Raw genomic sequence first — 12,858 nt, forward strand, 5'->3', positions numbered from 1 at the left:
GCACTGGTAGCAGGGTGTTTAGCCTACTTGCTTTGGGGCTGAGGCCATGCCCTACTTTATTTTCTTCAGGATTAATGCTTTGCTTCTACCAGCCCTTGCAGTGCATGGTGCTTCACAGGTTTTAGGCTTTGGCTGGTAAATTACTGGAACTGGGTGTTTTTTTGGATTGCAAAAGGGAGCTGATTCACTGGAGGATCACCTGCTTCTTATTTATATATGTATAAAAAATTAAACACAACTAAAATGGCAGTGTTTAATGGGTTTTATTAAGTAACTGGGATGCAATGAGGGGCAACTTTAGTGATTACTGTTGGGTCGTGTCCAGAGGAACTTTTTTGATTTCCTTCTGTAACTGTGGAGCTTGGGAGGAATGAACTTGCTCCTGAAAAATGAATACAGGAGACAATCTCTTGTTTTACTCAGAAGCACTTCATCCTCAGGAAACAAAGAGTTCAGAAGGAAAATTACACAGTCTGAATTACTGAGCCAGCTGTAACATTTAGCTCACTGGGATTTTGCTTTAAAACTTTTTTTCCCATTATTGACATAAAAACCATGCCTACCAGTACTGTATTCAGAGCTGATGTTTGTTATAGGATCCATTTGTGTTTGATCAAGCCATTATCCCTGTTCCACTGAAAGTCTCAATAAGATACTGTAAAAGCTACTTGACTTCGATGTGTTTCTGCCCCTGACAGCCTCTTTGTTTCTTTGTTCCCAGCCTCCAGTGAAGTTTCTGTCTTCTGTACTTGGCAAAAGTAACCTTCAGTTTTCTGGCGTGAATATAAAGCTGACCATCTCAACGAGCAGCCTCACTTTGATTAATGTTGACACTCAGCAGGTAGGGTACATGTAATCAGTGTCCTTTTATCCATCCTACTGTTTTCTCCTCCTCAGTGGCTTCTGAAGGAAGGGCTGGGCCCTTCAAGGGGAAAGCAGCACCCTTAAGCAGACTTGTGCATGCCTGGTGAAGCTGAATGACATGATGCCTCTGAATTTAAAAATAAAAGCACTTTGGGATAATTGGACATACAGCACATGCCTTTTTTGTTTAAGAAGGTCTGTTCCATGGTGGGGATCCTTAAGCACTTGGCATACTGTTTGTGTGTGTGTGTGTCTGCCTGCACAGTGCCTCAGTGCCTGACAAACAAGGCACCAGTTCTGACTGGAGTTTCTGACAAGTCTTAAGGGGAAAAAAGAAAAAGGGTATAAATATAAAGTCAGATCTTGGCTTTGGTGTAATTCAAAGCTATTTTACAGCTGGGTAGTGTATATGTACAATCAGTTACACTATGTAAAGTCTGTATAGTCTCCAGGCTTCATCGAGGCGTGTTCCCCGGAGCCTGGATCTGCTCTGGAACTGGGGTGTGCTCATTTCCTTCTTGGCAGATGGGATGAGGAGCTTTGTCCTGCCCACCTAATTCCTGTTGGCTTCAGCTCCCAGAATGAGCTCGCCCTGGGCCAGCAGCAGCTTTTGCTCCAAGCTGGAGCAGGGGAACGTCAGGGAGGTAGTTTTGGCTCACTGGCTCTGAGGAGTCCCTGCACTGAGCTGGTGCCACGGTAAGCATCAGGCAGCTCTTGGGGTTTGCCTGTAGCACAGAGGTCTCCTGTCCACTGGACACCCGTGCTAGGAGGGATTAGGGTTTATGGCACAAGGTTTCCTTTTGGGTACAGCAGGAAAGAGCTTCCCTACAGCAAATAAAGCTCTGGGGTTTGGCAGCTACAGGGTGGCCCTTTTAACCTGTTCCTGTTTGTACCAGCACTAAAAGCCAGGTGGGCAGATCTCCTTCAAAAAGCGCTGATGTGCTGGTCATTGCACACACAGACATGCAGGGCAGTGTCCTGAAACTCATTACTAGACCTTTTCAAATGGAAAATCCTGTTTATTCTTATTCTAGTCTTGTGCTGCTACCATATTTCATCGTGTTCAGCCTGAATAATTTATTGCTCTTGATTTTATAATGAAAACCAGCTTGTCTCCAGAGATGAGGTAGTGTTTGAAACCAAGAAGAACTGATGTTTGATCTGGCTAGAGAAATTTCTGCCAGGTAACAGCTTGGTGCTAATGGTGAGAGAGAATATGATCAGACTATCAATGGGGCCTCTTTGTAAAAACACCACCATTATATACATCAGACATTTAAATAAAATTATGGGTAATTTTAAAATTAATTAGTATCTCAAGACTTTGCAAACGTATCCAGTGTCTGCAGTTACTCCCCCTTCAAAGTTTCATTTAGCTTCATCCTGACTAGGTTAGAAGTTGGTGATTGAATTAATTCTGAAAACTCTTTAAGGAAGATTACTCAGGGAGCTAGACATTACTAAACATGAATGGGTAGTCTTAAAATTATTCCTATTTTTATCTCCTTCCTTCCCAAATGATACATGCATGTATTAATGGACTGGGTGGTCATGAACTTAATTGCTTGCTCTAGGAAGATATATGCTCTGCTGTTTCCTAAGGTGTGGCCTGTGAGCATGTTTAACTAGTTTGTTATGCTTTTCAGATTATTGCCAACCATCATATGCAGTCCATCTCATTTGCTTCTGGAGGTGACCCAGTAAGTATTGATTCATAGGATACACTTCTGCAGGTGTAATGAAATTATTATGAGAATGAAAGTACCTGCAAATAATTTTCTTCATCCCTTCCTACCACAAGCACTAACAGGGTACACCACACTTCTGGATCGCGACCAGTAATACAAGAAAACTCAGGAACTGAGACTGAAAAGGAGCTCTGACTTGGGGATCTAAAAATAAGAACATTAATGTTGGAATCGATGGGTTCTGTGGTCCCTGTAATCCAAGAGCTGTCACAAAAGTGATCAGCACTGGCACCTCTATACTTTTAGATGAATTTTGAGTCAAACAACTCCTACATAACCACCTTCTTCCTTCAGATAGGGCTGTTCCTTCTGGTGTCACAGTTACGTAGTCATTGATGTTTCTCAGGCAAGAGGTTTTCCATCTTCTTCCAAACTCTTTACTGCAATGATTTAAGCAGGAAATGTCATCTATAAACAAGCCCAGCCCTGCCAGTGTTCCGAATTTTACACTCCATGTGGTATGAAACCAGTATTTTTAAAATCAGTTTCGAATTTTCTGCCCTTCAATTTTGTTAAATGTCTCCCTGTTTTGTCTTATGAAACAGGGAAAAGAGAAGGCTCTTTGGGTCTTGCTCTTGATAACACTGTGATGGAAGCCAGATCCAACTTTGACTGGAAAATGACAGATCTGCCTCTTTGGATTTAGGAGTAGTCAGGAAAAAAGGGCTGGGAATTGGTGCTGTGTGGCTGACAGCCCTTCTTTGGAAGGGCATGTGGGTGATGTAAATGGAGCTTTCTGGAATCAGGCTGGAAGGCTGGGAGGAAGAATGTCTGCAGGCTCTGTGCTGTCAGTCCTGCACCCAGAAGGGTGGCCTGGTGCCAAAGTACTACATCCTTAAAGATCCCATTTAAACCTTAAGGCACTTTGAGAGTCTAAGAAATTCAAATTTCACCTTGAGATGCCTGTGCTACCCTAATACACCCCACTGCACTAGAGAGTCTTTGCACTTTGCAGACCCTTTCTGATATGGAGTTCCAAGTAGCTCCAGGTGCTGGTATGCTGTTGTACATCACCATAATCATTTCCAAATTCCAGTTTCTTGATAGTTAAACCATTTAAATATGCCCTTAGGCTGACTTGCTTTTGAAGTTTTTACTATGTCCCACATGCTGGTTGTCCAGTTTGGAGAATTCGGGTATGTGTTTTCAGACCTCAGCTAAGCAGGTTGGATGAGTAATTCTCCAGGGCTTGTTGCCCTTTTTCAGTCTTTTTTATATTATTATCCTGCATTGGTCTTGTGCAGTGATCCCATCAGATGTCACAGGCTGACACAGGGCTGGGTTTGGTCAGTACTTAATGGCAGGGCGACCAAGAGATGTGCTTGCACACAGATGTGCTGCAGGAAATGGGCTTGGTGGTGCAGCTGGTGACACTTCTTAATGGAAGGATATATAAACCAGAGGCCTTGCTCAGCAGTGGTACCTATAAATCTAGTGGCCCTTCACATAAGGGGCAGTTTCGGTGTGTCGTTCAGGTAATTTTTTCAAAATTCCCTTTCAATTTAAAATGGGAGATAGTTTCCACAGGACATGTCTCTCCATCTGCCCCCACACTCAGGGTCCAAGCACAGTTCAGTGCTGCTCTGTGCTGTTAAGGAGTAACACTATTCTGCCTGAAAATTAAGCCTATTCTGGCTTTATTTTAAAGCAAAGTCATCCAGCCATGTGCATAAACACTACAAAGGCATAAAAATAGCAGGTACTGCTCCAGTTACTTTAGAGTCTATTTGCTCTCTAGATCTAATTTATTTTAAAATATTTATGATCTCTAAGAAAAACTTGAAAGGAAAAGGAAGGAAATTGAGTTCACTAGATGCATAAGAAATATTTAGCTTGCTTCGTTTTAATGACATTAACTTCGGAGATTTAAAAGGAATAATCTAGGACAAGTTCTGCTGGCCCCAAGACCTGCCTCTCGTGTCATTCATTGTGAATTATTAAATGATTGTTCTTGTGCAGATTGCAAATGGGGCCTTGTTTCCTGCCAGCTGATTGCATCTTCCCTCAAGAGAGCCATGCCTTTAAGCTGTGAATTGCATTTTCCCCGTCCCGCCTTTAAGATCTGAAATAACAAAATGCATGTTTAATAATTAAAAGAATGTTATTCATTACCTCACCAATTTTACTATAACACTGAATTATCAAGCCACTCTTTGCTTTTGCGGTATGACTAGAAATGTTAATTTTTCTATTCCAGTTCTCTTTTCAGTTTCCCTAGAAAAAGAGGATTATTTCAGTGCTGGCTGGGAAGTGAATCAGAAACAGACAAGTGATTATACTGTGGTTGTCTGATTTCAGCAGCAGCTTTGAGATCCAGAGTAATTTAACCTGATCGTAGCCAGACTAAAATCGGGCAGCAGCAACTGAGATTGGATATCTATTTTATTCGGCAGCATTTTAAAGTTTAACTTTTCTCTAAGATGCCTTCATGCTACAAATTGGAAACATTACAACTTGTCCTTTGCAGTGTATTAGCACTGCTTTACCTTCCACTGAAACTGATAAGGACTGTCCCAGCCAAAAGCTGGTGAGTTACTCTGAGGGAACAGTGGGAGAGAGCAGCTCTGCCTGCTGCTGAGGCACCAGTTGTGTTTCTGCTCTGCTTGCAGAGCTGGAATTGAATACACAGTTTATTGAAGACCCGAAGAATGCCAAATGGTCTGGTGTGGTTTTTGGAAGGAAAAGATTATGGGACAATTGTTGTGTCCACAGCCACCAGGGTGTCACTGATGTTTGCCTTATCTCACTTTGCTAGTACCTCTGGTGGTTTTTCCCTGAAAGAAGTACACGTTTTAAAGCTAAAAATATATCTGTCTATACTCAGTTGCTTTGCTATGGTGGTAGGGTGGTTCATCATGATAATTTTCAATACATTTGTTGTCTTTTTTCCTATAGGATACAACAGACTATGTTGCATATGTAGCAAAAGATCCTGTTAATCAGAGAGGTATTGAAACAATTATCAAATTGTTATATGTGTTTATATAATTGCTTTATTTGTATGTAACAAGAAATTGTTTGACTGTTAAAACAAGAAAGCTACTGGACAGCTCAATATTCTATTAATTTCTGCTGTATGGATAGGGCTAATGACGTACAGGCTGTAGCTCTAAATGTCATGTTCTTTGTGCAACAAAGTGAGAGTCTGCAGGTCAGACTAAAGCAATACCAGCTGCTGGCTCCATGCAGGGGTAGGAGTCTTCCCAAATTGGCCTTCCCTGGAAAGGTGGGCAGCTGCCCTGCTCTGGGACAACTTCCAGGTGAGGGAAGGGTAGTGAATGAGCCTCCTCATCTAACCCAGACTTCTGGTTATGTTGCTGGAAGGCAGTGGGGTGTATGTATATACATACTCAGGTGTACGAGACCTTCTCCCCTCTGGAGGCCAACGCAGGGGATAAAATCCCTTTCCATCACTTGTTATTTGTGGGCAGCACGAGAAAGAAAGACTGGAATTTGGCTGCTTCTTTCATGCCAGACAGTTCTCAGAGCAGCGCTGCTGATGGCTCTGGAGTTGGTAGTGGTGGCTCCTGCAAAGCTCACTCTGAGGTGCTGTGGGTGGCTCATAAGATCAGGATGTTTTCTGGAGAAGCTGGGCTGGAGCTTTACAGTCTGGGCTGTCACCCCTCAGCCCCAGGCTGCCAGTGCTGCCCAGCCTTGTGTTTTCAAGGCATTTCACATGAAAACTGCACATTGGTAGGGCTGGTTCTCTCCCCTGCTGCTCCTTACTGCCAGGCACAGGGAGAAGAGGAGATGCAGGAAGCATAAATGGAGAGTTTCTTTTATTGAACTATAGAAAAAAAAAAGATATGATTAATATATCTAGAGCAATTTCCTTACCATGTGATCAGTCTCAGTCTGTATAATGTCCTAAAGCTATCTACATACATATTTTCATGCCCAGTTCTTCTGCTATAAGCAATGTAGCTTAAGTCTCTATTTTCTGTTATAAATTGCATTTACCTAATTAAAATAAGGTGTCTCTTTGCAGCATGCCACATTCTGGAATGTCCCAATGGGATGGCACAGGAGGTGATAAACACCATAGGGCAGGCTTTTGAGCTCCGCTTCAGACAGTACCTGAAGAACCCATCCAGCCTGGTTACATCTAATGAAAGGTCAGCACATTCTCACTCACTTAAATGGTGTTTTCCTTCTCTTTAGTACTTTTCAGGAAAATAATACATTACAAAGAGTGGTTCATAAGTAAGATGCTTTAGAGATGCTTTCTGGACATAGGCACATATGTCTCTATGTGCAGAGTATAATAGACTAAAATTAGCTTATTCCATTAATTCCGTTGATTTCTGTGACATTTGTATAGGTGCAGAACACAGAATGTAGCTGTACTGTTCCTTAGATAAAACAGCCTTGTCTTAAGTCATGCAAGTTGAACAAATGTTCAAATTACTCTGCCCAAGTAAGTTCAGCTCTATAAATAGCACACACACACACACACACAGGCTGAGCTCAGTCCTGGCCTGTGCCAAGTTTAAGCTTCCTGCAGCTGTGGAAAGTGTGGGGTGGGGAAAAAAGCCATTTTAATTCACCTTTCTGCTATTCTCCTCATGTCCTGGCAGCAGCCTCGGTTTTCACCTGGTGTGACTTAAATCAGCCTTGTGTACTGAACTAAACACAGCCAGCACCTGGAGCTGGAAAGTGGGGAGCCCTGTGCTCTGCACAGTGCCCAGCATACAAGGCCTAGATTAGTTTCTGGACCACAATTCCCCATTTCAATTACCCGTTTTCCATTGCACTGGGGACACAATTCTTGCTCTAATTTATGACTCTCCTCACAGGTTAGCCATGCCTATTTTTCTCAGGCTTCTTTTTACTGTAACACCAAATTTGATTGCCTGCTACCTCCCATGAGCAGGCAAAGCTGTAGCACCATTTAACTGCATCCTGATGCACTGGTGCATCCTCCTGCACTGGAGCCCTGTGCAGGCAGTGTCCCTGGTACAGTGCCTCATGCAACACAGCAGAGCTGGTTTTATTACATAAGAGAAACTCCAGCTTATATTTATTTCAGTGGATGTAGTGGTTCTTGCCATTCCGCTGCTAAAACTGGTCTGTTTTCCCTGGGGACAGTAACCAGAGGAAAAGCTTTTCCTATGGAACTCTGCTAGGTTATGGCACAAGCATCATAGGAGCAGGGAGAACTGGCAGAGGCTAATTAGATTTCCTCCTGGAGCACAACCCGCAGCCAGCCCCAGAGAACAACCCTCGGGCAGAGAAGTCGGATATTGCTGTGTGAATGAGTCACTCCCTTCCAAACTACTATGAATCACATAATCAAATACTTGCACTGCATATCACATAATCAACTACTTGAACTTTATCTCTTTCCTGCTCGAGGCCTTTTATCCAATTATACTCTTGTTAATCAGAGAAGTAAGATTTGAGATGAGTTTTTTTATTTTGGGACCGGAGACAGTACAGGAAGCACCTAGTTGCTTTGCAGTGTATCAGCTGTACATTTAAACTGTCATCATTCTGGTTTAGCTCAAGAAAAACATTGGGCACTCTCCTTCATGTCATTCAGTGTTTTCTTCAAGCTGAGACAGAACACTTATATTGATTATGGTTGTTAAATTCAGAGTACCTTCCACTCAGGAAAACAACTTTTTTTTTCTTTGTAGCAGTACTTGATTTTCTAAACCACTTGTAGGCTTGTCTGATTAAATGCCACGAGGTTTTAATTTCCTCTTGTAAGTCTGCCTGCCCCCCAGCAATCTCTTAGATTTATACAGTTCAGCCTAGAAGCCAGAGGAATTAGTTTAATGGTCAACATTTTGGATACCTTAATGAACAACGCATTGACACTCCTCTCTAAAAGCTTCTGTAGGTACCTCTTATATTTTCAAGTCAAAGAAAAGGTATGTGGGCTGCCTAGTGCTAAGGAAATAACTGTACCTCCCTTTACCCCAAACTGAGATGACTCAATTTTTAATTCAGGAAGAAGTAACTGGAAAAATAAAGAGCTCTGAAAGTTCAGGCCCAAAGCCCTTTACAGCCTCCATATGGCTGATCTGTGTATTGTGCAATGTGCAGACACTGGGGACGTTTGCCTACAATAGAAAGCAATTGATTACATCAGTAGGTTTTTTTCCCCCCTCATATTTTTTTTTTTCAGTGAGGCAGCAAATACTAATGGATCAGCTGGGAATTCACAGGAGAGGGAGGATCATGAATATTACAACGAAATTCCAGGGAAGGAGCCTCCCACCGGTGGAGTGTTAGACATGAGAATGAAAGCGCAAACAGACCAAAGGGCTAAGTGTCCTGTCCAGTACAAAAAGCAGCATTGCTCAGTAAGTACATCATCTTCTGGGATAAATATTCTCTGCCTATTATGGGAATGAATAATAAGATGTTACTGTGGTGTTACAGTATGGTATTAACATCAGAACCAGGTCCTGATTATCCTGGGAAAAGGTTTTCTAGGCTAGATTTAATGATGCTTAGTACATAATTGAATCCCAAAGCACTTTCTGAATATTAACTGGTTTGTCCTTAGAGTACTTTTAGAAGACCGAGTAATATTCCCTTGTTCACTCGTTAGTTCTGAGAAGAAAATAGATACCGATTTAAATGGCTTGTCTGAGAGAACATCTGCAAAATCTGGGACCTCCTGGCTCCTGATTCTGTGATCTGATAAATATTTCATCCTGTCTATTATGCTCTACAACTTATACATACAACATTGACTGATTAAAAACATACACAACGTTCATTGCTCTTGGAGAGTTTCAGGAGGCTCTGTTAAAGCAGCCACTAAAGATGCAGATATCTGTGGCTCTTGTCTGCGATAATGGGGAATAAAACCCAATCAGGGAGTAAAAAGAGCCAAGTTCAGACTGGCTGCACAGGCTTTAAAGCCTGCTGGTCGAGTCCTTGGGAACACCATCCTTTCCCCGCTCGGGAAAGCAGGCACCCCTGCTTTGTTCAGAGGGAGCACACTCATGTGCTTGCTGGAATCCAGTTGGTTCTGTCTAAAAAGCTGCTGCTCCCAAGTGTTACTTGTGTTTGGTGGCCACTGCTCCCAGGCTGTGTTGCTGTGCTACTGCTCCCTCCAGTTTTTGCTTTGTTAACATGATCATACTCTACATCTCAGCTGTGGGCCTGGTGATCTCCACCTCCCCAGTTCTCTAATTCTAGAAGTGTTTTACTGTATTCTGAGTTTGCACCTGAAGCCAGAGTTGTTCCAAGGAGCTACCCTGCAGAATGTAAATGCAAATGCCTTTTTACCTTGTGTTTTTCCCTTCAGTTCCAGCGCTGCTCAGACATCTTGGTGACCATTTCACTTTCAAACCGTGACACCTGTAGTTATTTCTCCTTGGTTTTATCATAAGGGACATTTATAAGGAAATCTGAAGTTTCTTACCTAGGAGTTACACTGTATATAATAAACCTTGGATACATAACTGGGCAGTAAATGGTCTCTGTGAGGCTGGAGTCCAGACATGGCACCCTGCAGGAAGAAAAGTATCAGCACAAAATATTATTTGAGGAGATGGGAATTTTTTGGTGAAGAAGATATGTTTAGTTACCAGTATGTTAACTGACTGATGCTTGAATGTTTTAAAGTTGCCTGAGTTTTCTAAGGGACTGCTATATGTGACTGTTGTTACGATTTTTCTACAGACAGGCAGCCCAACATTCATCAATATATATGAAAATTGTCCAGAAGAAAACAAAACTGTGGGTATGTACTCTCTTTTCGTTCTCATGCATAAGCAGAATGAACCAAGGCAGGCTGCCTGAAAGAGCTGCCCCTTGGCTTTTGATACAATGGTGAAAAGTGTTCTATTTAGTGGGTCATTTCTAGTTCCCTAGATGAAGGGCAGACAAAAAAGCCTTACAGCTTTTCTAAAGGCCACTAATCTATCTTCATGTCTGCTGGCAGTCTTATTTTACTTCTCATGATACTGTACAGTAGCTCTTTGTTTTTTTAATTCTCTTTCATACTCTTTGTTGTTTTATTCCCTTTTTTCATACCCTTTGAAAAAGGAAGATACTTCATTACATTTCAGTCTCTGAATATGCCCCTTCCCCCTACAAACGCTCAATGAAACCCAAATTATCAGTATCAGATTGTTGTTCCAGTAGAGCCTGGTCCCTTGGCTTCAGCATCACTGACTTTTCAGTGTGACTGTGCCCTTCCCCTGCCTCAGGCGGCTTCGTGCCCAGGATCAATTTGCCTTTAGCAAAACCTGCTCTCAGGAGCCCCAGGAGGTCATCAGCCTCCATCTCTTTCTGGTCTTCCCTGGCCACAGCTGACGCCCTGAGCCCATTTCCTCAGCTCATCTCTTTGCCTGCACAATGAGATCCTTTTTTGAATTCCCACCTGCACTGCTCTGAAGTGATCCATTACTCTGTCTGCAGGGGATACTTCACTTTCTTGTGTTATTTCCGATTCAAGGGAGCGAGAATCAAATGGTTTCTACAAAGAGAGGGTGAACAAATAAAAGAATGAATGAATGGATCTATGAATAAAACGTTTTCTGAAGAGCAGAAATATGCCTGCTATTTGGCGAGCTGGAGTGCTATTATTTTCATACCCTGCAGGGGATATTCTGTGAGCCTGTTCCTAGGCTCGAATCCTGACCTGACAGATGTGGCTTTGGCTCTCCAGGCAGAGCCACAAAGCACCAGGCTCCTCCATCTTTCCTGGTCCACCAGATTAGCAAGAGACAGAATTGTTCAGCTTCCCACAAGCTTTTTTTGTGGTGCAAAAGGGAAGAAAAGGATTTTGCAACAAACAATATATATGGTTTGTGTCTTTGTAGAGTCATATATATTAATTTCTTTCCAATCAGTGGGGGGTTCACTGCTGACAGTAATTAAAGCAGAACTGAAACAGTGCAGAACATTTTTGAAAACTTCATTCTAATTAATTTTGGATAGTGTACCTTGTGCCTTCTAGCCATAAGGAAAAACAAGTTCATTTGCCCATTTTTCTTTTCCTTCTGAATTACTTTAGTGGGATATAAAGAAGTACATAATTCCTATTTCAGCTTTTACAGTTACTTAAACTTGGGATTAAAAAAAAAGAAAAAAACGAGGAAATCTGTGCCTACTTTATACTAATTGCAGGTAATTGTGATGAAAGATCCCAGAAGACAAAAAAAGAGGCAACAGTCTTGAAACCTGCCTACAAAGCAGATCTCTTTGATGACCCCTGTTACATCAACACCCAGGCCCTGCAGCCTGCAGCCTGCCCAGCCCGTGGTACAGCAGCAGCAGCAGCACAGAGCCAGGGGAGCCCTCTGCGCCAGCACAGTAGGTCCCACTGCAACACCATGTCTGTCTGAGCCTGAAAACAACCAACCTTGTCATCTGTGTGCAGGGAGAAAGGCTGGGTTTTCCTGTAAGAAATAAGGAAAAGGCAGGGGGAAGAAATCTATCCTGTTCTTTTGGCTTGTTGAATGCAAGAGAAAGGGGATTAAAGAGTAAAAGTAGTGATGGTAAACAAGCAGAGTAACCTTTCATCTTCTGTAGCTGATTGATGACAATGTGCAGAGTTCCACAGGTAATGATGAGCAAATCTTTAAGATGAAACAAAACCTTGGGACAGTGTCATGCCTCAAGGAAGAGGGCTCTCCTGTATGCTCAATGCATTAACCACTCTCAGGTGAAGTGACCTCAGATGCCTTTGCTTCACAGGCAGTAGCATGCAAGGTCAAAGTGGGATCATTGTGACTGTCTTTTCTCAGTTCTTCCATAAATGACCATTGAATCTCATCCAGTAATTCCTAAATGAAACTGTTTGATCAGTAGTATCTATTAAATGCTTGTCAAATTAAAACTTGATTTATGGACTCATAGTGGTGGATATCCATTAAATAACTATATAGTTGGCTACTGATTGTCCTCATTATTGAAAAGACTTTATTAGCTTTGCCTTTTATGGTTTCCCACTGAGTGTTTTCTCTGTCAGAGTTGGCCCCACACGAGAAAGTGGACAAAGGAGTGGACAGAACTACAATAAAAGAAATCTGTGACCATTGAGACATTTCCAACCTGGGGCTGTATCATGCTCTGAAAGGAACTGCCTATATCCTGAGGAGCCTTAGGTTGCACAATTCCATTGAAGAAGTGGTATCCTTTTCTTTTCCTTAGAAGAATCCTGCCTGTGAATCATTTGCAGTCTGACTGGCTATATCCCAAACCACCCAGTTTTTTTAGTACATTCAGTAATTGTTCGTTTTTTCACAGCAAATGCATCATGCTGTAATCCTTCCCT

At 42.3% G+C, this 12,858-nt stretch overlaps 1 protein-coding gene across 1 annotated transcript in view; it reads left to right on the forward strand.

Annotated features, from left to right (window-relative positions):
* The window catches only part of SHC4 (SHC adaptor protein 4), a 32,228-nt gene that overhangs the window by 16,622 nt on the left and 2,748 nt on the right, over positions 1-12,858 (forward strand). Inside the window, exons 4-10 of the mRNA XM_027888987.1 lie at positions 722-841; positions 2,511-2,564; positions 5,508-5,559; positions 6,601-6,727; positions 8,746-8,923; positions 10,257-10,317; positions 11,709-11,894. Of these exons, the coding sequence (XP_027744788.1) occupies positions 722-841; positions 2,511-2,564; positions 5,508-5,559; positions 6,601-6,727; positions 8,746-8,923; positions 10,257-10,317; positions 11,709-11,894 (778 nt within the window). The remainder of the gene's footprint in view (positions 1-721; positions 842-2,510; positions 2,565-5,507; positions 5,560-6,600; positions 6,728-8,745; positions 8,924-10,256; positions 10,318-11,708; positions 11,895-12,858) is intronic.

Source organism: Empidonax traillii, unplaced genomic scaffold (assembly GCF_003031625.1).
Source record: "Empidonax traillii isolate 1590-97213 ecotype Southwest subspecies unplaced genomic scaffold, ASM303162v1 scaffold248:size1534464, whole genome shotgun sequence".
In the NCBI taxonomy this organism is placed as follows: Eukaryota; Metazoa; Chordata; class Aves; order Passeriformes; family Tyrannidae; genus Empidonax; species Empidonax traillii.